Source organism: Heptranchias perlo, chromosome 33, assembly GCF_035084215.1.
Source record: "Heptranchias perlo isolate sHepPer1 chromosome 33, sHepPer1.hap1, whole genome shotgun sequence".
Taxonomy (NCBI): domain Eukaryota; kingdom Metazoa; phylum Chordata; class Chondrichthyes; order Hexanchiformes; family Hexanchidae; genus Heptranchias; species Heptranchias perlo.
Genome location: NC_090357.1, coordinates 22,921,651 through 22,946,357, shown reverse-complemented (window position 1 = coordinate 22,946,357; position 24,707 = coordinate 22,921,651). Strand labels below are relative to the sequence as shown.

The window sequence follows — 24,707 nt, the reverse complement described above, 5'->3', positions numbered from 1 at the left end:
GTACTGTGGCAGTTGCCATCTTGGTGAGTGAGTGTGGGTGGAGGAGGGGGGGGCTCTGGGCGGTTGCCCCTCTGTGTCCCACAATTCCCGGGCGGGTGCCCGGATGTGGACGGTGGACGATGGCGGCGCCCAGCGCAGCGGACTCCCCTAGTCGGAGCTGGCCGAGCGCAGCGGCCGATGCCCCGCCTGAAATCGCGGCTCCCACCTGGTCAGAAGTGGAGGCCGACCCTTCTACTGACCCGCCGACCCCCAGCTGGACTAGTGGAGTGGTCGAGAACCCGGCGCCCAGCCCGAGCCGGCCGGCCGCCTGCCGCGGCATCTCCTGGACCCCGGCCGAGACCAACGCGCTGATCGCTGTGTGGGGCGACGAGCGGCTCCAGGACGTGCTGGAGGGCAATCTGCGGAACTCGCACATATTCGACAGGATCTCGCAGGCCCTGCGGGAAATGGGCTACGAGAGAAGCGCCAACCAGTGCAAGGAGAGGATCAAGGTACCCGAGACTCTAACTAGCAAAGTAACCAGGACACTGGAGGTAGTAACTAGTGTCTTGGGTAGTAACTAGTAATTAGACACTCCATGGTGCCATTTAATACCCTATAACTAGTAACTAGTACCTGCAACTAATGTTCTGTAATCAGTAATTAGCATCCTGCAATTTATAACACTTAGCAATTAATGCCCTAAACCTCATTATTAATTGATCCAGTTTGGGTATTTTGTAGAACCGTTTCTATAGAAAAAAAAATGAACAGTTCCTGCAAGTGGTTCTTGCTCCCTTCGACCTGGAAATGGTACTTGTTTAGTTGCTGGACCAGAGGATTAATAAATACAGTAATCTGTTTCCTGGATAAATGGAGTCTTGATCTATGCTACCACACTCACAAGATCAGAATGAATGTGGAAAGTTCATTATGATCCATCCATCTAAAATAAAACACCCGCAGCCTCTTAAATGATTTGAGTTTTTCCCTCTACAGCTCTACCTTCAAGTCCCCTCCATATGGTGTGAAGCATTTTCTGACATCTCACCTAAATTTGAACCTGTGACCCTTTGTCTGATTGCCACATTTTAGCTTGGAGTAATTTTTCAGATCTACCTTTTTCATACCATTTACTCTCTCATATTTGCTGAGGGCCTCCTTCTAAGACTAGAAAGGCTAAGTTTCTCCAGCCCTCCCTCATTTTAATTCATTTGACACCGGAGATCAGCCTCTTCTCCAACTCGCATCCAGGGCTTGAATGATTCTTGTGTGTCTCGGTGTCCAGAACTGACTGCAGTATTCAAGGTGTGGTCTGACTAGAGTATTGAGAATGACTTCCTCCAAGTTGTCCTCTACTGTTTTACCTATGTGGTTAGCATACTATTTTCATTGTTGATGACTGCTCTGCCGTGGTTGGACATGTTGAGATTTCTTTCAGCTTCACCCGTGGTTATTTCAATACTATTCATGGGATATTTATGTTATCCATTTTTCCTAAATATGTGCAACTTAAACCTCAGCTCTCGTTCTGTCCACTTATATGTTTATCCAATTTCCTTTGCAGTTCCTGATCTTAAGCTTTAGAGTCAGTCGCCCTTATTATTTTAATATCATCTGCAAATTTAAGCAGTTTGCATTGCATTTCTGAATCTAAGGTTATAGGTTCAAGAAGAAAAAACCTTCCATGACCGGTGGGCACCGCAGGGTATAGAGTCTATTTTGGATGCCAATTATAACATAGTAATTTTATTAGTGTTTTTTCTATTGCTTTATTAAGCGTATTGTGTAATTGGATTTTTTGTTTATTATGTTAGTGGTGCCCTAGGGCACTTGCCACAATGAATTTATGTTTATGTTTCATATCACTGGGGCAACTTAGTGTCACCCCTATTGGTTAATTAAAAAAGACCCACTCCAGAAATTTAAGCACATAATCCAGGCTGACACCGGTGCAGTACTAAAGGAATGTTACACTATCGGAAGTGCCATCTTTTGAATGAGTCGTTAAACCAAGGCCCTGTCTTCCCCTTGAGGTGGATATGAGGTCGTATGATACTATTCTGAATTTGTCTTGGTGCCCTGGCCAACACTTATCCTTCAGCCAATACTAAAACAGATTATCTGCTCATTTATTTCATTGGTGTTTGTGGGACCTTGCTGTGTGCATTTCAAAGGTACTTCATTGATTGTGAAGCACTTTGGGGCGTACTGAGGTCGTGAAAAGTGATATATAAATACAAGTTAGTTCTTTCTTTCAAGTAATTAATTTTGGTTTGGCTGATATTAATCTCCGATCAGATTTCACCGATAGTCAATGTATTCAGTTAAATTAAATAAAGGAGAGGCACAAAAGTTTGGCATTCATTAAACAAACATTAAGAATAGCCCATAATGGGTCAGTTAGCCATTGTAAGATTTTCTGAAGAAATATAATAGCCACATTAGTTTTGAATAACAAAGTCTAGTTAATGGCCAGGTAGTTTCTTAGGTTTCATATTCTCGTATCAGTATAACATATATTGAAACGTCTCAAGGAGGACATTAAAAAACAGCCTTTTGTCTTATTTGTTATCAGAGAAAGCAAGAACTTGAGTACTGTTCAGGAGAAATAAAAACAGACAGTGGAAACACACAGCAGGTCAGTCAGCATCTGTAAAGAGAATGAACAGTTAATGTTTTGGGGATCTGCTTTCAACCCCTTAATTCTTTTCAAGTCAGGTTTTGTGACAAATTTAGCAATGTTACATTCACAAATATTGAAATGCTGCACACAAATATCTGAATCAATATATTAGTACAAGTGGGAATCTCAACTGGATTCATATCAGTATAACAGAACATGCATTTTTGTGCTCAAAGATTTTCAAATTTCCAGACAAAGCGATTTGTTGGGAAAGGTGTAATCAAATTTAATGGGCGCACAATTAGCTGGAGCAAATAACAGAAAACCTCTGCTTTTTATATTAATGCAGCAAACAGTAATTTAAATCCGTGACCACTGTGATCTAGGCACAAAAAAGCCTTTTGCTTCTTCAATTAAAAATGAAATAATCAGTAGCTAAGAGCCTACAAGGAACAGCTAGTATCTTGCATCTCACTGATCTCATAACTTCTACCTTGTATCTCACTAACGCTCCGCCTAAACTGGTAACTAATACCCTGCACATCACTAACTCTTCGCCTAAAATAGGCAAAGAATAAAATAGTGTCCTGTTCCTAAACCAGCAACCTGCAACTCTGTACCTCTTCACATAAAGAAGAATAAACTTGTATTTACGTAGCACCCTGTCACGTTGAAAGCACTTTACAAAAATGGACTACTCTTTTGGAGTGCAGTTACTGTTATGTAGGCAAATGCAGCAACCAATTTACGCACAGCAAGGTCCCACAAATGAATGGATGAAAAATAATCTGTTTGCCGGTGTTTGCCTCAAAACTCACTGTTCCTCCTCTTATAGTGCTGTGAGATCTGTTACATCCACCTGAGTAGGCAGGTGGGATCTTGCTTTAATTTCTCAACTGAATAATGGCACCTCCGATAATGCAGTTCTCCCTCAGCACTTTCTAAAGTGTCAGCTCTAGTGGGGCTTGAACCTGCAACCGTCTGACTGAGGCAAGAATGCTACCAACTGAACCAAGTTAACTATTGAACCAGCAACTCGTACCATGTGCCTCACTAACCACATAAACCAGGCTAAGAATACCATATGCTAATCAGTAACTAGTATTCTGCTTGTAAACTAATAAGTAATAATTTGCACCTCACCAGCCTAGGCCATACCATCTGCACCAGCACTATACACGCATACTGTGTATCTCTCATCCTAACTAGGTAAATTGTAACAAAAATCAGAGTGACAAAATAAACTAGAATACATTTAAAATTGCTCTCTCCCTCTTGTCCAGAGAGTGGTTTGCTGTGGTGTGAGGCATTTGAAAGAAAGCTGAAGCCTCTGTTTAGTTAGTTGCCTTTAGATTCAAAACTTTCCCTTTGGTTTAGATTTCAAGTCACTGGGTTATGAAAGGAAATCCTCTTTTTTTTAAAAGTAAGGTGAGGGAGTCTTGAACTTTCCAACAGAAAAGAACAAATATTATAAAAGAATAATATTGTATCTTACCAACTCTGACCAGTGTACAGTGATGATACTAAAATTAGGCCATGTTAAGAGTCTTCCCAATGATTCAAGGGTACTATGAACTGTGAAGTGTGGCCATACGGGCTCAAAGTCCCTGTGTTGAACCCTGCTTTGTGCTGAACAGATCTCAGGCAGGATGGGAGTTGGGGCACTATAATTGGCTTTGAGCTGTTTTTATATTATGGGTTAGGGCAGCAGAAGAGTAGAGTTCAAAAGCAGAGTCCCTGGACCTATAGGTGCTGCGAAAGGAGGGTTTTGAATTCCACTTTTTAAAAAAATTAATTTTTGCCCTCATTTCTGCTCAGTACATTTAAATCAAACTCCTAATATTTTTACATTTTGAGGAAGGAATCAATTTCCTAATCCCAGCCAATCTCACCTAGCCCTTGGGATATATGACGTGATGTATGTCATATTTCTCATCCGTGTTATGTGTTGTTTAGGAAATGAGATCATGTTTTTGGTGGACAGGAACAGAGTGTTCTGTGCAACCACATGCAAACTAGAAACTCTGAAAAGGGAGCAGAGGTGCTACTGTCTGCGAACTAATCAGTATGTTTAAAAAATAAATATACGTGACAGAATTTGGTAGAATCATAATTGGCTGTTGCACCACCTACAATTACAAATTTAATATGTGTTGCATCTTTCAAAATGCATCAAAACAGTTGAGATGAAAAAAAAACATCTTATTATACTCCTACTTATAGCATAGCTAGAGGATACATAAGATTTGGAATATCTCTTGTTTTTAATTTTCTTTCCCAATAACACTGACTTTTGTAGCGGTCCCATAATAATAACCAATAAACGAACCATTTGATTGTAGTGTTAATACTGGAATGACACTTGTTCTAAATATTATTAGACCAGCATTCCACTGCTAAAAGGTAAATTATTTTTTTAATTAAAAGTAAGCTGCGCACTTCTGTTGTGTAAATAAAATACTGCAGAGGACACTGTTGTTTGCCATTTACACCACTTGTGAAGGAGACCAATATAACTCACTAGTTGTATGGTCTTCTATGTATGTCTTCTATGTTTCTATATATGTAGGATGAAATAAAAACAGAAAATACTGGTAATGCACAGCAGATCACTCAGCATCTATAAAGAGAGAAGACAGGTTAATGTTTTGTGTATAGACCCTTCTTGAGGGGAATGTTTCAGGTGTAGACTGGTTTTGTACCTGAAACATTAACCTGGCTTTACCCTTCAGAGGTGCTGATGGACCTGGTGTGTATTGCCAGCATTTCCTGTTTTTAATTTGCACGTGCAATGGATATTGCGATGAACAGCCCTATATGCAATATCCTGTTCCACTTGATGACTACACATAATGCTGTCCAAGTTTCCATCCTGACTTGGACGCATACCACTATTCATCGTCGCTGGGTCAAAATCCTGGAATTCACTACCTATCGCCATGATAGGAGCACAAGTACCACAATGGTTCAGGAAGACCCATAGCAACCTTCTCGGGGCTGGGCCAAAAAAAGCGGCCTTGTCAATGTCGCCCACACCCCTTGGAACAAATAAAGTTGATATTTCTATCAGTCATAGAATAAACCACACTTGTATATTCTGTTTAAACAACAGGCATGGACACATTTTGTTTCAGTGGGAAATTACTCAAATGCCCAACGAGCTTCTATGATGCATTATCTTATGTGAGCTTCACTTGTCTCCAGACACAGCTGTGTGCCGTCTTAAAAGGGGCCTTTGTTCTAAAAATATGAGGTTGTTTAATCTTGGGTGCCCGCACCTTCGCGGGTGCATCATAGTCCTGGCGTGAATATTTAATTCTGGACTCTGTACGAAAGGGAATAAGAAATCAGTGTATGTCACTAATTTGCTGTTAGTCCTTCTATGGAATGAAGCACAACTGTATCCCATACAGAAGGTGGCACGTGCAATGACTATGAAGCAAATTACTTGGCACTATTCTGTCACTATTGTGGGAGGAGCTGCCTCTGTCACCATGGTGTCACACAGTGTAATAAATTTGATCTTGCATGGAGAGGATGTCATCTTTGTGTCTTTCCTGATTTATCTCGATGGGCCGAATGGCCGCTTTCCATGCTGTAGCCATTCTATGATTCTATGATATGTTGGGTAAGCGAGAATAATTCTTAGTGAATCAAGCTTTTTACAAAATAAACCTAAGGGAAAACCTAGGCCTGTATTGCAGAACAGCACCAAGATCAGGCGAGAAGAACAGGTCGAACAATTAGTAATCAGGAGATACAGAACTTGAGTTTCAGAATCAGTGGCTGGTGGAAGGAAGAGAAGACTGAGGGGGATCAGGATTTCCGCTGTTCTGGGATCCTGAGAAAGAATGTGTTGTCTCGGCGAGTTTTGATTTCAGCACAGGTATTTTTTTTTAAAACTGCTTTTAAGGCCTGACTTCTTTTCATTCCCACACAGACGCTAAAGAGGTGCTATAGTCGGGTAAAGGAACGAGGTCGCGGTAAGAGAACCTGTAACTACACATTTCAGCAGCTGGAGCAGGTCTTCGGACGCGTCCCTGTCGTGTGGGAACCTCACACCTATCAGCCTGTCCTTATCGACAGCAGCGGGCTCTACCAGGACGCAAAATCGGACACTATTAACCTAGAAGAAAGCCGGGAGGTGCAGCCGACTGAGTTGGAGGATTGGGGGAACCAGAAGCCAGATTTGCTCATCAAGCAGGAGCTGCTTATGAACCAGAAGCAAGAACTGCAGGCGTACCAGAAGCAGGATACCTCGGTCTACCAGGACGCAGATGAGGACGTGGGTGAGCAACCTGTTTACTTCATTCTTTTAGTATAACCAGAGGTTTATAGTCTCCAAAGGGTCTGTTTGCAGCCACCATATCTGTCGTTGCTTTAGCTCTGGTTAGGCTTCCCCAATGTCTCTGTGGGTTGATCTATTGCTTTGTATGGTACCGAGCCATGAAGATCAGGAAGTCCCAGGTTCGTCTTAGTGGCGCAGGATGGAGACACTACACAAGCACGAGTCATCACCTTCAGGACAAGGGCAGTAATTATCTACGGCCATCAATAATTATCCACTGCCATGAATGGGACTGTCAGTAGCCCTTTCTGGCCACTTCTAGCACCAAGTAGGTCTGTCAATAACACCCAAGGGTGCTATAGCCAATTGTAGTGTGCGCTGCTGTGAGATCAACTAACTCAGAACAGACCAGGGATCGAACACGAGATGCTTCCTGATTCAGTTACTCACTCGCTAAACTTGTTGAGCCACAGAGAGGGGAGTCTGGAGTTCTGCATTTTAAACAAACTGGAGTCTTCCCTTTACCTTTTCTTGTGAAAAACCGACATTCTAAAGGATTGTGTCAGTGTGTGAGAGTGGGAGCATCAACAGCTTCAACATTCCTTTCCCCTTAATTCTAAAAAAAAATCCTTCTCTTCAGGGTACTTCATCCAACAGCCTTGCTGAGGAAGCTGTTGAATATATGGCTACAAGTTGGATGTGTCCAACGTGGGTAAAGTTTTCACTTCCCTATCAGAACGTACCCTGCAGTTCTATTTTTTTCCCTTCAATTTCAGCCTCCCTGGTTCTGAAGGTGCTGGTTCATGCAGAAGTACCTTGGTGTCAGTTGTCCTCCAGTACTTCATCCATTCTTCATATATGACCAGGCAGTGAGCACCAACACCCTGATTGACTATGGGAGGCACCAGAACCAAATGTGATCTTGTCCTCACCTGATAACTACACGTGCACTTTCCAGCAGAGTGATCAAGAACAGGAACCATGGCTGATTTAGCCCCTCCCCCTCGCCCTCGCCCTGGATCATTGAGGACAGTTATAGTACTCCTATTGGACCTTGAAGTCAGCACAGACCAGAGATTGAACCCGTGACTTTGGTGGGAGTAAGGTCAATCAGAGGGGAGAGTTATGCTTGAGTGGCAATTAGCTGCAGAGGGTAGTGTATGCCCTTTTTTGGTTGCTGGCATCAGGTGAGGAGATTAAAAGTATAGTAATAAAAGGGGGACATCTACCCAAATACCTCATTTTTAAAAAGTAGCTTAAAAAGAATCCTACACTTAACATAATTTTCTTGGCAACTTTCCCCCCTCTAGTTTTTCCATGCATAAAGTTTGCACTTCCTCTGAGGAGAGTGTGATGCACAAGACAAATTGGCAACAGTGCTGACCCATATTTCTTAGGATAGGTGAAAACACTCAACAAAGTCGTGGCTTCACTTCCAGCATGGAGCGTGGGCAAGAATGACTGCAATATAAAATATAACAAAGGCAGGTGTGTCAAATGAGACTTCAGCCCTGCTTAAACCAAACCTGTCAATCCCAGTGAAGCCTGTCTGAGTGCCCAGTTGTCTCTTTTTCAACGATGACTGCTGCAGCCTGCAGCCACTGAGGCAGGTCACCAATGCAAACATGTTGGTGCCAGTGTTGTGATGTTACATCAGCTGCTGCTCCCATCGCTGCTGCAGTACAAGTTTGCAGAAATTGACACTTTTTATTTTGTCTGTCAGAAATATTCAAGAACCATCAAAATCAACAGCAAATGTTACTTTGCGTAACCTACTGTGAGGTGAGTTTCCAAATCAAGCCTTTATGACAGAAGCTTGATTTTAAACTGTTACCAGCACATTGATCCACACACATGGAAGTTTAGAAGTGGGTTATATTCGCACCTTAATCAAAGAGAACATTTCAATAATGTATCCCTTACAGTGGCCACAGGCTAGTTTATTTGTTGGAGATTGACGAGGTCACATCATTGACATGGCTTTCAGTCTATAGAAATTGCGCCTCTCATTGGCAAAACCAACCTATAACATCACATGACTAGTGCTGCACTATCACAAGCTTTTATTTGCCTGGCAAATGGATTACCAGTATTTACCCTCTTTTTATAGATGTTCGTACGCAAACACCCTTTAGTGTTGTGTAATACATTTCTTGTGCGTGTGGTGCTCTTAATTCATCACCTCAAATTAAAATGCAAGTATGTGTTTCCACAATAATGATAAAAAGAAACACTGGTGAAAATCTGAAATGAAGCCTGTGGTGTTAGTAGTTCCCTCTGAAATTTGGACTAAAATACTGCAGGAGCAAAATGCTGGAAATGGGCAAGTGACCAAGTCGTGTATCTCAATGGTAGATGGACATTTTGGGTGGGTTTTAATATTAATGGCCCGCTCTTGTTCAGACGTGTTGACTGATCCTGCTGTGCATTTCCAGCATTTTCTTTATTAATTTCAGATAATCCGGCCTCATTTGGCTTTTCCTTCCATCTTCTCGGTGGAGTTGTCTGTGTACTTCAATAGATTACGCTGCATAATGTAACAAAACAACATGGCCAGCATGGCGAATATGGATATAGAAGTCTTCACTCTTGAGGCTGAACATGGCCAGTCTGAACATGGCCAGTCTGAGTAGTCCACTGTCCCTCATTTTTTACATCATCTCACTCCTGACCCATATGGATTTTTCAAAAGGCTTTATTTTAATGCTAACAGTAACCCATTAATTTTAAACTGGTTTCTGTCGCCGTTAAAATAATGCTGATCGGAAAATCCAGACTATCCTCTGTATAAGTGTGGTTCTGAATTGCACCTCTTGATGGCACTAATAGCTATATTGAGTAAAGCCAGGCAGAAGGCCCGCTGGTGCATTTATCTCCATCAATGTTGTCACTAGGATTTTAATAAGGTGTTATTATGGGCATGAGATTTCCATACTGTATCACACGGAACTGTGGAAAACATCCAGCAGTAAGTACAGTTATAGAATTTGCACGTTCTGAGCTTGGATTTTGACTGAAGAGATCATTTTGACTTGTGGGTGAAATCGTGACGGTGATAGGTCTGTCACTGGTAGTGGTTGTGGCAGATTGAGAGGATCACTCGAGAAGTGTACAATACAACATTAAAGAACGGTGGCTTGCAATAGATTTTTTTTTCTATAGATCATTGGCATAATGGTGCTAAATATTCCCAGTGACAGCACTGCATCATATCCTGATAGTTAAAATTGTGCTTTTCACAGGTTTTTTTATATATGGAAACAAACTCCCTCTAGCTAGTTAATGTAGATCCTGTGGGTTAGTTATTAATGTACTCAATGATCCTGGGTTTTATTTGCCCAGATTTTGGGGTGTGTGTGTGTGTGTGTGTGTGTGTGTGTGTGTGTGTGCGCGCGCTCGCTCTCCTTCCCCCTCTCTTGCTCCAACCAAAGGACGTTACCGAGTATATAAAAAAAATGTATAAGTGCAATGAGTTTCAGTAGCTCAGGTCCGAACAAAAAAAATGTTCAAACTGATGCTCACTGCATCTAAACCCCATCCATTTTGCTGACTTGAGGTCTTTAATTATTGGGAAATGGAATAATTCTTGCTGGTACAGTAGGGCATGCCAACTTTATGTGTGTGTTAAACTTTGTGATAAGGCAGGGAAAGCTGTACATCTGCAACCCCCATGACATAGATAAGGGTCCCAGTGGGTCATATTTCGGTCACTACTTTACCATGTATTTGTTGAGACCTGTCTCTCTCATGCAAATGCGCCTCATTTGGGAGATGTTTTGTGTTTGTTTCTTTGAGACGAAGGTTATGTGCACAAGTACTTACTCATTGGGATCCTTGTATAGCAGACCGTGGTGTGGCAACAGTGTGAGTCGGCAGACAGAGTTCCTCACCACTAACAGAGAAGATTCAGGGTCTATAAGTGGAGCAGGAAAAGCATAGAAAAATGTTAAACAACTTGGATAAAGCTGCTGTAACAATTTACTAGAAAGAATGCATCACTATTGTTTTTTTTCTAAAGTCGAACAATAGCAAAGGATTCTAATTAAAGAGGAAGTGTAACCTATTGAGTTGCTGCTTAATCCTAATTGTTGTAACAGATGATATCTGAACAATTAATGCTGCCCCTAAATTTCTCCCTTGTTTGAAAGCAGAAGAATGCCAGTTAGAGGCAGCCTGGGAGCAGACATTATGTATCGAGTCCCTCTTCATTGACTAGAAGAGCCTGCTGCAGTGGTATCATAAATTGGGTTTGAGAATAGTGGCCGACACTCGGGGTGGTTTCTTTACAAAATGGTTGTTGAATGCTTGTCTTTGACCAGCAGTCTGAAAGGATGAAATTGCAGATCCATGGAGGGCTGATGGGTGCTAGTATGCCCCTTTATAATATTGGGATTATGTTCAATAGGCTGCACTTCCCCTTTAATAGCCTTTTGCTCAGGTTTTGTCTCAGCAAAAGAAAAAAGTTTTAAAACAATAGAAATCTATATAAATAAGGTTGATGACCTAAGGGGAGGCTGTGGAGGTGTTAATGAGCTTGACCGTGTGAGGGAGATGGGTTAACATGCAGCTGTTGTAGCACGACTGGCTTAATGACTTTTCTGATCTTGCGTCACCTCCCTTACACTGTCACCCTTATTTCATTCCCTACTAAAGACCTCAAATCATGTCAGCATTCCCTAATCATTGCTTTTGAAGGGAGGGGAGAGAGACTCCTTGCAATGTTCAGTGTTTCACTCCCTGACAGCTGTCATTGGAAGAGTGAATATTTCCAATTGTTCCCAGTGTGGAACTTTGGAACAGATTTAAAAATACGGCAGTGGTTGGGATGCAATGACTCTATTCAGCTTGCCCGCTTGTGTCAACGCTGCGGTTTGAGTTGTTGATCTGCAGGGCTTTCTCTCTTTCCCCCGCCGCCCCCCCACAACTTCAGGGAGAGTCTGTGGCCAGAATGGTGGGTACTAACATGACTTTGAACACAGGTTGAACCTGCCTCGCAGTATAAATGGGATGAATTCAGAAACGAGGGAACTGGCTCATTGCAGTCTACCCTCATTGGAAGTGGCTCCATACTATAACCTGGGTATAAACGGAGGCAAAAACAGTTACAACACGGGTGAAGCAGAATCTAGGGGCACGGCTCCATTTTGTTTGTTCTGTGTACTCAAGCCTTTGACCCAGGTTGCTGTCAATCTGCTGTACCAGTCGAACTCATTTTGTACAGTCACTTCCTGGCTTCAGCAATTTGCTTATCAGTTGGTGTCATGGTACCAGCGACCTAGCTTAAAAAATGGAACAGAAATAAAGTTTCCTTTTAAAGAAAATGATTCTGAAGATCCAGCTAGCTGTTTTAAAAATTGCAGTAGTCTTACATGTTGCAGGTTTTGCTATTCTCTAATGGCAAGAAAAGTGACCTGATTTCCCTTTAAAAGTTGATTGTGTGAACTCGCCATAAGTAGTGTGCTATAACAGTTGGTCGATTGTCTCCTTAGGAACCTTGGGTGCTGTTTGTGTGTTCAAGATTTGTATCTTGACTAATTCAACAATTACTCTGTAATCTAGTTAATGATTATCCTCCTCCCCAAGAAAAGCTCCTCACATCCAACAAGAGCTGTTGGATTTTATGTAGCGTATCCCATTGAAATCTGTAATTACATTGATTGACTAGCCTGCACAACATTTTCACGGGGAAAAGAACATTTCGAGTTTCACGGCTGCAGTTTGCAAGAGTTGCCAAAGAGGTAAGTGCGTGTGGATCTGTATCTGCAGGATTCTGAACCAATGGATTCACCCGGTGGAACTGCACAGATTTGCTTTCCCATTGTCGGTGACCTGGGAACAAATTTGTGCTGACAATTCAAAAATCTGTAGTTGATGATAGTAATTGAAACCCCTTGACTTGTTTACGTGGTAGGCAAGCAAAGGCAAACCTAGGTCTGAGATCTGAGCCGACAGGGGTATTGAGAGGGTTTCATGTATCTGACAAGTCTTTAGTTTCCAAACTTTCTGTTTCCACATCGTGCTTCTTTACACGTCCTTGAGTGTTAAGAAATGTTATTTTTTCTGTTTGTGTTCTCCCCTTTTCTGGAAGCATTGATGCAAATTGGGGTGTGGTTACACAGGCACTGCTCTATTACCATGCCCAAGTGGCCATTCTTCTTGAACTTAGATAGTGAGTGTCAACCGGCTATTCAGCTATGAGGGAATCACAGCTGAAGCGGATCATATTTAGACACATGCATTTTCCAGCAGGAGAAGCAAGATCCCTGGCTAAGTTGTTTTTTATGAAGGACACACACTTATCGTAGTGCCCTTACTGCCACCCTGGTGGAGATCAACTGACTGGACACAGGCTGTAGATGTAAGGTGGGACCTTTGTTTTCTATATGGCCCAGTTCCACTGTGGACATTACACTTGCTAACTAAGTATTGGCAGAACCTATAATTTTATTACTAGCTCTGGGCTTAGTATTATTTTGTTTTGATTAAATAAAATTACTCCTAGATGCAGGCATGTCATTGGCTTTACCTCTCTGTCCTCCTTTAAAACCCTCCGAATCACCTACCTCTTTGAACAAGCTTTTGGTCACCTGTCCTTTAGCTCGGTGTCAATTTTTGTCTGGTTACGCTTCTGTGAAGCACCGTCGGACATTTTAATGTGTTAAGGGCGCTATATAAATGCAAGTTGTTGTTTGACGTGGCTGCGTACCCCAAAACTAGAGCTAGTGAACCCCACCAGTGTTCAACTACATCCTTAAGTTATCACATAACTCATCACGTGATATAAGCACAATTTACTGATTGGAAGCTAAACCCTTTTTTTATCAATTTTGTAAATGTGTGCAGTAATCAAGAGAGGCTGCAGCTCTTTGCCACTTTTAAGTACGTTCAGATAGCTCCAAAGTCCTAGTAATTCTCATACCCCGGTTATACTGATGGTTCTGGTTCTGTTTAGGCTGCACCAAAAGCAGAATTTGTATTTATTTAGACTGGCACATTTTAAAATTTAATGGACTGTGTGCACTGTTGTTTCTTGCATTTCAGTAAAGGGTAATGGCTATAAAACTTTTGAACTGTCTACTTGAACTAAAAGCCATAGCAGTACCAGGTTTGGGCTTTGTCTGGAAAGAGCATTTTGAGCTGCGTAAAAGGAGGGTGAAGTACTGGGTCTGTTACTGGTCTTGGGAGCAGTTTGAGGGGGTGAATTAAAAATATCTGGCTTTTAAGAACAATATCTGGCTCATGTGCAATTTTCATATACATTCTATTACTTCAAAGTCATTCTTGCTTGAAAAAAATTCAAATGATACAGTTCAAATTAAACAATTTAAACAAAATAGCACAAGAGGAGGTTTTTGCTTGAAAAAAAATTTGAATTAATGGATAATTCAAATTAAGTAACTTTGAATTATGAGTAGACTGTCATGTAATGGTGTGCAGTTTGAGACCAAAATATGTTTTATGATCATCAGCATACACATGCGTAAATGCGTGCATTTCTCCTCCTTAGGGCAGTGTGAGCAGGATAGTCAGCAATTTCCCGACCAAAGTTAACTCATCTCCCGGTCGGTGATTTTTTTTTGTGTGTGTGTGTTGTTGTCTAACAGCAGATCAAAGTGCAAGCCCAGTGCAGCCAGCTCAGAAAGCAGGAAAAGATAGCGCTGGCACATGAATACCCAGAAGTGTAGGGCACGCACCTTTGGACAATGCAGGAAGAGAAAGTGGGGCACTGCCAGCAGGTGAGCATGGTTAGTTTGTGCAGGGAGGAGAAACAAGAAGTAATGGAAGTAGAGCAGGAGTGCAAGAAAGTTTAAAAATTCAGAGATGGGGAGATCCCCAAGGTCAGACATTGGGGAGGGAAAGAAAGAGGATGGATGTTTAGAGCAGGAGTGAGATGTTAGAAATCTCTCCCCTAGTGATGCTGCAGAGACTAATCCCATGACAGCTAGTGAACAAATCTACAGGTAGGAGCATAAGCCAGAGAACACTATCACGGTATTAACCGTTATTGATTCAGTGGATCCCATAGAGATATTTTGCAATTCTATATAGGTCAGCTGAGGCAATGACACTTAAAAGGCTGGATTAGTATTACATTTTCTCATGTTCTGCCTTTCACCTTATAGCACCAATTCACCGAAACCCTAGCAACACATCATGGTTCTGCATCAGGCAGTCTGGTTGTTAGTACATGCAACAATTCTCAGGAACTGAGATCTATGATTTTTATCCAAGTCACGTGAAATTACGATAGGCTTAATTTCCTGTAGTCGAAATACCCCATAAAAGAAAATCAAATTCCTTTTAATGTAAAGGTTAAGTTGAAAACTAGTTAGTCCGACAATCAAATTGATTCTTGTTCAATTGTGTCCAATTCTACCCCTTTTATCCACGGTCTACCCTACTTGATACCTGTAGCACGGGGATAAAACAATCGGGTGAAAAATCATTTATACTGTTTGAATTTCACCGTTCTTTAATGTGTAAATGTGTGTGTTTGTTTGTGGACTAGATGCTGCAATTTGTGCTCTTTTTTTTCTTCAAAGCATTCTTCTGTTGAGCCGGTGCTAGAAATCAAATGTGGGAGGATACTGTAATTCCTTTACAGTCCAGTGATGATAAAGCAGAAAAAAGTTGCAAGATTGTCCTGGTAAATTCAAGCACAAAAGCCAGCTTTATTAGACTCATTTATTCAAGGAAAATTGCAATAAACTCAGATTTTAATTTAATATCAGTTGTGCTAAAGTGTCTTGTGTCCTTTCCCATTTTTGAGTAATTGGTAAAAGTGCCCTTATTCCTGAATCTGAAGTATTGTAATAACCAACCTTGCATAAATTAAGTTTTTTTTTAAGATTAAAAATATATCAGCTGCTGGAATTGATTTAACATTAAACAGAATGTATGGTTTCTAATATAAAAATCAACATTTTTGACAGGAGAGGAGAAGGAATTAACCCCAGACCACCACCCCCTCCCACAGGAATGTGTGATTTCCGCAGGGAGAGGGCAGCATTTGGAAGGAATGTGTACAATTTCAAAATTTGCTGCCTCCGTCCCTGCTTCTGATTGTACACAGATCCCCATGAAGCAGGAACCAAACTGAGTTGTTTTGTCTATTTCTGTTTGGTTCTAGATTGCAGGTGTAAAGTTAGGCTACGATACTGCACTTTTTTTTATTGGATCGCAGCCATTTTGGCTCAAAACAAACAGCATAACTGCGCTATCAATCTTCTATTTGAACTGCTACTCAGAATGTGACTGGGAGCAGCCATTTTGTGTTGAATCCCCTCTTGAGGGCTGCCAGTAGCTTTATGTTTCCTATTAGTGGTGGCATTGAGGAGGGGGTATTCTACAGAAAATCTTTGCTCCCCAGACTGGTACAGATCGGCAGTTTTAAAGAAAGCACAAGGGTAAAGCCTGAGAGACACGAGTAAAACCATAGATATCTCCCTTTTATATCATCAATTACATGGCAATTCAAGTGAATACACTTCCCCTTTACCGCAGTATGTTGGACTAGATCCACATCTGTGTTTTTCTCTCTCTCTTGTATGCAAAGCAGCTTATTTATATGGGTCTTAAAGGGACACTGTGACCATTTGGGGAGGGTAAGACTCTGAAAAGCATTGTGTTTATCACCATTAGGGAAAATGTTTTCTAATTTTATTTATGGGTGAGGGTGCCTCTTTAACCTTTCGGATGAGATGTTCAACAGAGGCCTCGCCTGCGCACTCAGGTGGACAGAAAAGATCCCATGGCACTATTTTGAGGAAGAGCAATTGAGTTCTCCCTGGTGTCATTGGTTTAAATGGTCATTGCTGTTTGTGGGACCTTGCTGTGCGCAAATTGGCTGCTGCGTTTCCTACATTACAACAGTGACTACACTTCAAAAGTACTTCGTTGGCTGTAAAGCGCTTTAGGACGTCCTGAAGTCACGAAGGTGCTATATAAATGCAAGTCTTTTTTTAGACAAGATTAACCCAATGACATGGCTCGTAAAATGTACAAGTTATTTTTCTCCATTTATATCTCCACACTCATTTCTTCTGGAATGAGGGGAATGGAGGCCACCAGCTCCAGGACCTCTGACTGATGCCATGAACCTGACCGGAGTTGTACAAGAGCAGGCAGCCTGTGGTGACTTGGGCAGTGACTCTTGTTTTTTTTATCTGTTGTAGAGATGTGGCTAAAATTAGTTACTTGTTGTATTGAGGGTTGTGGTTGCGAGCTGCTGCACTGCAGGTCTGTGGTGTATTCCATTATACAACAGCCCACTGTGCCCTCACCCCATCTTTGCCTTTTTTTTGGACTCATCAAGGTGAATGTTTGCCAAATGAAACACTTTCCCATTTCAGTCATCTAGTGCCACCATCAAGCACAACCAGGTCAAGTATAGCTTAAGTTAGATGCAGTGTAAATCTTCCACTACTCTGTCTCAATTAAATGCTTTAATCTCAGAAGCAAACCCTATACTGCATTAGTAAGACATTTTTCATGTCCCATACTAAAGAAAGAACTTGCATTCTGAGCCAGATGGTCAAGAGTTCAAATTCCACTCCAGGACTTGAGCACATAATCGAGGCTGGCTCTTCAATGCAGTACTGAGGGAGTGTTTCATTAAGAACATAAGAAATAAGAGCAGGAGTAGGCCATACGACCCCTCAAGCCTGCTCTGCCATTCAATAAGATCGAGACTGATCTTTGACCTCAACTCCACTTTCTCGCCCGATCCCCATATCCCTTGACTCCCTTAGAGTCCAAAATTCTAATAGTTCATTGTTGGATGTCCCATCTTCCAGGTGAAACGTTAAAGCGAGGACTGTTCCAGGCTCGTAAAAGATCCTGTGGCCCTTTTTTGAAGAAGAGCAGGGAGTTCTCCCTGTTGTCCTGGCCAACATTTATCCCTCAATCAGTGTCACTAAAGCAAATTAGCTGGCCATTCATCTCATTGTAACTCATGGGACCTTGATGTGCACAAATTGGCTGCTTTGTATGCCAGCAAAACAATAGTGACTGCACTTAAAAAGCTGGGGACATAAAAGGTGCTATATAAATGTACGTTCTTGCTTTCTGTACAGCACTTAGTGTGTCTCAGAAGGCCTCCAAGAGCTTTATATAATAACTGTACAGTGCAATTCATCCTGTTATGCGGCAACAATTTTGCACATAGCAAGGTCCCATAAACAGCATGAAACGAATGACCTGTTTTGAATGTGTTGGTTGAAGGATCATTGTTTGACAGGATTGGATTGTAACACACAATTCTAGAGGTGGAAAGCCACTGTGCTAGCCTAGTATCCTACATTAATCCATTGATACATTTGCTGGAACACAGTACTGAGCTAGATATTTTTAAATTAACAGGCCCTGTAAATATTTGTGAATGTTTAAATGTGTAATTAGTGTCCATGTGCAGAGTAATCACTTCAGTGTAAAAACACTTGCTTTCTCCTGTTATCTGGTGTTAATTTCTTTTGACTAGAGTTGTGTGTGTAATTCCCCCGATAGTCCAATGGGGTAAACATTAATATAACATTAAGCCAAATGGACCACACGGTACCAGTTTAATTTCCCACCCTAAGCTGATTTGGTTGATTTTAGCTCAGTAGAACATAAGAAATAGGAGTAGGCCATGCGGCCCCTCGAGCCTGCTCCGCCATTCAATAAGATCATGGCTGATCTTCGACCTCAACTCTACTTTCCTGCCTGATCCCCATATCCTTTGATTCCCTTAGAGTCCAGAAATCTTTCGATCTCAGCCTTGAATGTGCTCAATGACTGAACATCCCATCTCCTCATCTCTGTCCTAAATGTCCAACCCCTTAACCTAAGACTGTGTCCCCTAGTTCTAGACTCTCCAGCCAGGGGAAAAATCCTCTCAGCATCTACCCTGTCAAGCCCTCTTAGAATCTTATATGTTTCAATGAGATCCCCCCTCATTCTTCTAAACTCTAGAGAGTATAGGCCCATTCTACTCAATCTTTCATCATAGAAAACTCTCAATTGAGTTTCTACAATTGTCCATTCATTGTGGGCCTCTTGATCCAGTACAATTAGTCATTACCTAAACCAAGTAGTGACCAGAACAAAAAGCATTTCCACCTTGACCTCCAGAGTCATCTTAGATAGAAGAAGTGTATCATAACCCCGGCCTTCTCTGCTGTATCTGCTTGGTAGTTGGCTTGAATGGTTAAGCTCAGAGCCCTGGAGCTGTGTCTCTGCTGGCAACTGGCCAGCCTAAAATCCCAGCAAAGATGCTCACTTTTTGACCTCCAGATATGTTTTAGTTTTCCAGCCAGGCACTTCTGCCCACATGCTAGGGCCCATTGCTGGGGATTCATGGAGCCCTGACCAACGTGATGCCAGATACAACTTCAAGAGCCCCCTGACCTCTGTCTCCAGGGAAGGCTTCTTTTTCTGCTTGTAGCCTGTTTTGACTTTCCAGCTGTCTCGAGCTCTCCCCCGGCCTCCAGTTTCAGTTTTAACAGAAAGGCAAGAAGTTCTGAAAGTCCAACTTCCTGGGGGTGGAGGTGGTTGGAGGAGAGGCATGATCTATCTGGGATCCTCTGCGATCCAACTAAATAAGCAGTGCTACATCAATTCTTTTTCTTTTGAGTAAGACAACTTATTTAGTCCTGAGTATATAGGAACTAACGGGTGCTTCCTGCTTGCCCTTCTGCGATTGTCCAATGATTAAGTGTGTTGAAGTTCAGGAGCATTTCTTCATGTAGTGAAAATTAATGTGTCTCTTTTCTATTTGACCTCCTTACTCATTTTTGCTGCTTTGCCTTGACTGGCTTAGAATAGCTGTTTCCATTCACTGCATGTAATATTGGGCATCTGATGGTGTTAATGCAGTAAAAACTTTAGCTGTGTTCCAGCACATGATTGCATTACTCTAGGTGTTACCCATTTTAACTGGTCTTAAGCTAGGATAATGAAATCAGAATCGTGTAAAACCATAATGGGAATACCGGGACATGTTGTTAATGAGGTACTGCTGCCTGTTAAATGGTAAGTGTTGTCTGGATTATACGCTTCCTGATGACGCGTTTGTTACTTTCCAGTATCTTACTGTTCCTAAATTGGTAAATTTATTGGTGCCACATATTTTATATGGTGCACTAATGAAGGAATTTAATAGCAACACATGATGCAGACAGTTATGTGATATTACCATTATCTGATTTACAATGTAATATTTTATGAATTTGAATCTCTGCATTCAGTCTTTAACATCCTGGTCACTTTAATAATAGTTCCTGTGTTCTATTTTGCTGGTATGGAGGTGTTGAACCAGTAACATACTTCAGCAGAGAAACATGTTGAGTTGTGTGGGCAAGGCTTGGCCCAACATTGTAACTCTTTTTATTTTCCTTTTCCTGACTCCTAACTTGTGCTTCTACTGTTCAATCTAAAACTGTTACTAGGATTAGTTAAAGTGTAATAGCGGGTATGTGAAATTTCTGTGCTATGTCCACTCGACCCGTGAAAAACAGCCAGCAGCATAGTTAGATCTCAAACTTGGGTTGTCTAGAGAGAGCATTTTGAGCTGTATAACACTGCGGTGAAGTGCAGGTCTGTTCTTGGTGTTGGGAAGAATTTGAGGGAATGAATTAAGAGTATCACCCAAAAAGCACATTGCATAACATTAAAGTGTATTGGCTTACAAGCAGAGTTTCCTTGAAAAATACCAGTACAAACACATTAAATATCACCGAGAACACTGGAACGCTGTGCACATGTACTGTTCTCAGACAGTAGTTAAATTCCTCTTAGGTCAAACTAAAGTTGTCAAATTAGCCACCTCTATTTTTAATCACCGTCCCTCTTTTTTTCCCTAGAAGAAATGAGTTTTGTGAAGAAGAAGCCACCAGCAAGGCGCGATTCTACAGAAAACATGCAGTAAGTCGCCCACCACAATTTTGAATGCAAAACTCTTGTAGGTTACTGGACGGTGCGGTAGATTTGAAAACACGTAGCCAATGCAAGAATATGGAATTCATTTCACAGCTCCCCAGATGGTGCATTTGATTTAAAGTGCCAGGTTCGATCCCTGGTCTGTGACTTCAGTGATCCTGATCTAGAGAGCCAAAAAATCAGCTAGGGTTTGCACTCTAGATCGCTGTCCAGTGATTGCTGCTGGACAGCGTGCATGTGTGTGTCAGTGTGAATGTGTCAGGATAAATAAGGTGCAGCTGAGATGCCATTCGCCATAGGATAGTCTGCTGACTCTATCTATCTAGAGGTGTCCGTGGAACAGCAAACGTTGGTACCTCTTCCCAACACTGGAACCCAGTGTGAAGAGGACCTCACTTCAGGTGAGCAATGTTAGTCTGAAGATGTTTTGTTGATTAAGTATAAGTTTGCCTTAAGCTCAGTACTGGTTCTGCAATGTGGCAACTTCCAGATTGAAGGAGGGGAGATTTTGGAAGGCTGCAGAGCCAGTGCCAGATATCCCGCGCAGTGTCAGATCTCTAGTTGTGTTTTAAAAACTGTGTTTCAGATAGCATTACCTTTTTCAGTTGGCATTATGTTTTCTGTTTGTTTAAACAATCCAATTTCACAGCTGTACCGCACGTGGAACTGAAACTGATGCAGCTCTGTAAAAATAGCACACCCAACTGTAGCACCAACTCAGATGAAACAGAGTTGTGAGAATATTTACTTGTCTAAAATTGATGGCAAGATGGTCAATGAATGCACTACCTCTTAACAGTGAACCATCTTTTAGATCAGTTGCTAAACTATCTGCCAGTGCTGCTAGATCGGGCATATCCAAACTACAGCCTGTGGGCCACATGCGGCCCCCGAAACTTGTCTGTCCAGCCCCTGAAGCCCAGGCTGCTCTATCGTATTTGCACTTGTATTCCTTATTTGCTGGTTTGTCCCATTTAAATTCTGTGGGCCCGTAGGTTTGGACTGGGCTATTCGTAGTGCTTACACCTCATTGGTGGATAAATCCTAAATGCTAACACCAAGATTTGTTCATATCAGCAACTTTGAGATCTATACAGCTTCATACTACACACTAAGTGATCACAAAGACAAAAGGCTTGACGCTCCTGTGCTAGACTTGAAGGATCCTATGACACAAGTTGCGAAGTAACCTGCTGTCTGGTCAAAACGCCTCTCCCAATAAAATCTCATCGTTCACCAATACTCCCTCCTGTGTATTAATTGAAACAAGAAATCTGATTGGCTTTATCCAACCTAAATATCTTAATAAATGTGCTTTTTATATTAAAATTATTCCAAATCTGTATTTTTCCACATTTCCCTGTGCAGAGGAGCCATTCACCACCTTCTAATGTGGCCGTCCCCAATTAATACTTAACTGCAGTCATTATTACCTAAGAAGCACCCCTCTAAGAGCAGTGTGTCTCTGGCTTAGTGCAGTGCTCCATCTAGTGAGGAAGACTTGCCACAACTGTTGAAATAATGGGCAGCCAGGGAGTTGGATCTACAGATTAGTGGTTGGGAGAATAATGTTCAACTACTGCTATTACCTCTGTTTGGGGAAGCAATGTCCCACTGTACAAAAGTCACACTTTCATATCCCCAGAGCTGAGTGGGTGGCTCGGCTGGTGTAATAGACCATCTGTCAGGCTGCAATCCCAATTTATAATCAGATTTTATGCTACATGTAATATTTTAATAGAGTAGATAGGGAGAAACTGTTTCTACTAGCATGAGGGTCGGTAACCAGTGGACGCAGATTTAAGATAATTGGCAAAATAGCCAGGGGGGAGACGAGGAGAGATTTTTTACTCAGTGAGTTGTTACGATCTGGAATGCTCTGCCTGAAAGGGTGATGGAAGCGGATTCAATAGTAACTTTCAAAAGGGAATTGGATATACTTAAAAAGGAAAAATTTGCAGGGCTGTGGGAAGAGAGTATGGGAGCGAGACTAATTGGTAGCTTTTTCACAGAGCCGGCGCAGGCATGATGGGTCGGATGGCCTCCTGTGCTGCATGATTCTGTGTAAGTGTTGCAATCTGTGTGCTGTTTGTACAGATATCATTCTTTACTATTTCCTCCTCTTCTTTTCAAGGAAGCCGGAGATTCTGCAGGCCCTGACGGCACTGTTGGACTCTGTCCAGCCAAGATGGCAGGAGTTCCAAAGTTACGACGACCTCGGCAGTACACACTTCACAAATAAACTTGGAATCTTCGCCATTGGTTATAATACGAGATGGGTAGAGGATATCCGGTACCATTATGCCGAAATCAGTTCCCAGGTGCCGGTTGGAAAGAGACTGAAGGAATATTTAAACCCGGATAAACCGGAGGGCAAAGTGATAGCTGTCAAGCGTCAAAAAATGAACTGGAAGAAAGTCTATTACAAGCTTTTTGAGATCACGAAAAGTGAGGCGCGCTGCCTCGAGCTCCACTTTGCTTTCGAATGGATACCCATCGCACTTTCCCGAGCGGCCGGCGACAACACTGTACAGTATTTGCTCCCGGGCGGGATCCCGGACACCAATGGGCTCTACGTGATTGGCTGCGAAGATGCGGAGGGCGAGGTTTTTTCCCCACGGCGAGATTACGGGATAAGGGTGCTGCCGAGGGTCTCGCTGCGGCGCGATTCCGGCGGTGCCTCCGCAGGACCGTCACTTTTGGAAAACGAACTCGGCGGCGAAGTGAAGTCGAAAATCCGCTACTGTTACCTGGGCGTGGCGGAGGAGAAGACCATTCGCCAGTGCATACTGCAACACTTTCAACCACCTGTCAAGATGTTGGGCATGGAGTCGTGTACCATCAACAACTTCCTCTCTGAAAACTGTCGGGCGGGAGCCATCTCCAGATCTATTTACATCAAATTTATAGAAGTAGAAAAGGAGTCTCTCTCTGCAGGCTGCGTGATTGAGTGTTTGGAAAAAGCCATGGGATATTCTTTACGATTCACAAAGTAAATCCCAACCGTAGTGCACGTATTCAATTGTGATGTGCAAAGCGTTCTGCCTGGTCACATTTAGAGCTGTAACAATGTCAGGGTTTTGATTTTGAAGCTTCCGACACTCGCTATACTAAGGATTTCGATGCCGTAGTGGCTGAGGGAGGGATTTGGGGAGAACAAAATTGAGCCACCCGTTTCAAGACTGTGGGTGGAATGGATTGGAAGCACAAGACAGGAGCCAAAATCATGGAGAAGAAATTTGCAGTTAATAGGTTCTAGGGAAAGAAGGTTCGACCCTGGAAAGTGAACGTTGGAGCCTTGGTACCTTAACAAGGCTTTAATGGTCTGAAGTCTTGGTTACAGCCCTATTGATGTACAATCCAACCAGTTTACAGTCTAGGTCAAGAATACAAGCTGTGAGAGCACCTACTTGTTAAAGTGGTCTGATAGTATATTGGGATGCATGCTTCACTCGTATTCTGTGGTCTTGGGGCTGCCCAACACTCAAATCCACCAGCCACTCTTGTGGTTATTTAATTGGGTTAGGGGCCAAGCTGCTAACTGATAAGTTGAGTTGCAAAAATGCATTTTGATTGGGGGCGGGGGGGTGGGGTAGAAAGGAGGGAGGGAAAGATGGAAACAAAATGGGGCCTCAGTCTGCTGCAAGCATGCCTCCTTTGTTGAGAATAGCATTGAACTCATGGGAAAAAGTCTGGGTACTTTTCTGTTGTTCAGGAGGCTGCTCTGGAGTAGCCTCAGAGGGCCAAAGTGTCAATCAAACCTCCTTGCTATGACAAACTATTATAACCTTCCCCTGTTATCAAAAACACAATCCCGTGGACCTCATTTTATATTGGATCCTGACCCAGCTCCAACCTGCACAGCTGCGATTGTTCTGGCACTTACTGATGTGCGCA

General features: G+C 42.3%; 1 protein-coding gene across 3 annotated transcripts; it reads left to right on the top strand.

Moving 5' to 3' along the window:
- The first annotated feature begins 99 nt into the window (after positions 1-99).
- LOC137301519 (myb/SANT-like DNA-binding domain-containing protein 2) lies at positions 100-24,387 on the top strand. 3 transcript variants are annotated; one of them, XM_067971050.1, is made up of 5 exons: positions 100-491; positions 2,558-2,620; positions 6,546-6,894; positions 20,735-20,795; positions 22,945-24,387. In XM_067971050.1, exons 1-5 carry the CDS (start codon positions 120-122, stop codon positions 23,804-23,806), a joined length of 1,707 nt encoding a protein of 568 aa, XP_067827151.1. In that variant the 5' UTR covers positions 100-119; the 3' UTR covers positions 23,807-24,387. The 3 variants fall into 3 exon arrangements, with proteins under 3 accessions (XP_067827151.1, XP_067827150.1, XP_067827149.1); XM_067971049.1 differs by lacking the exon at positions 2,558-2,620 and having other exon boundaries at positions 20,738-20,795; XM_067971048.1 differs by lacking the exon at positions 2,558-2,620.
- The last annotated feature ends 320 nt before the right edge of the window (positions 24,388-24,707 follow it).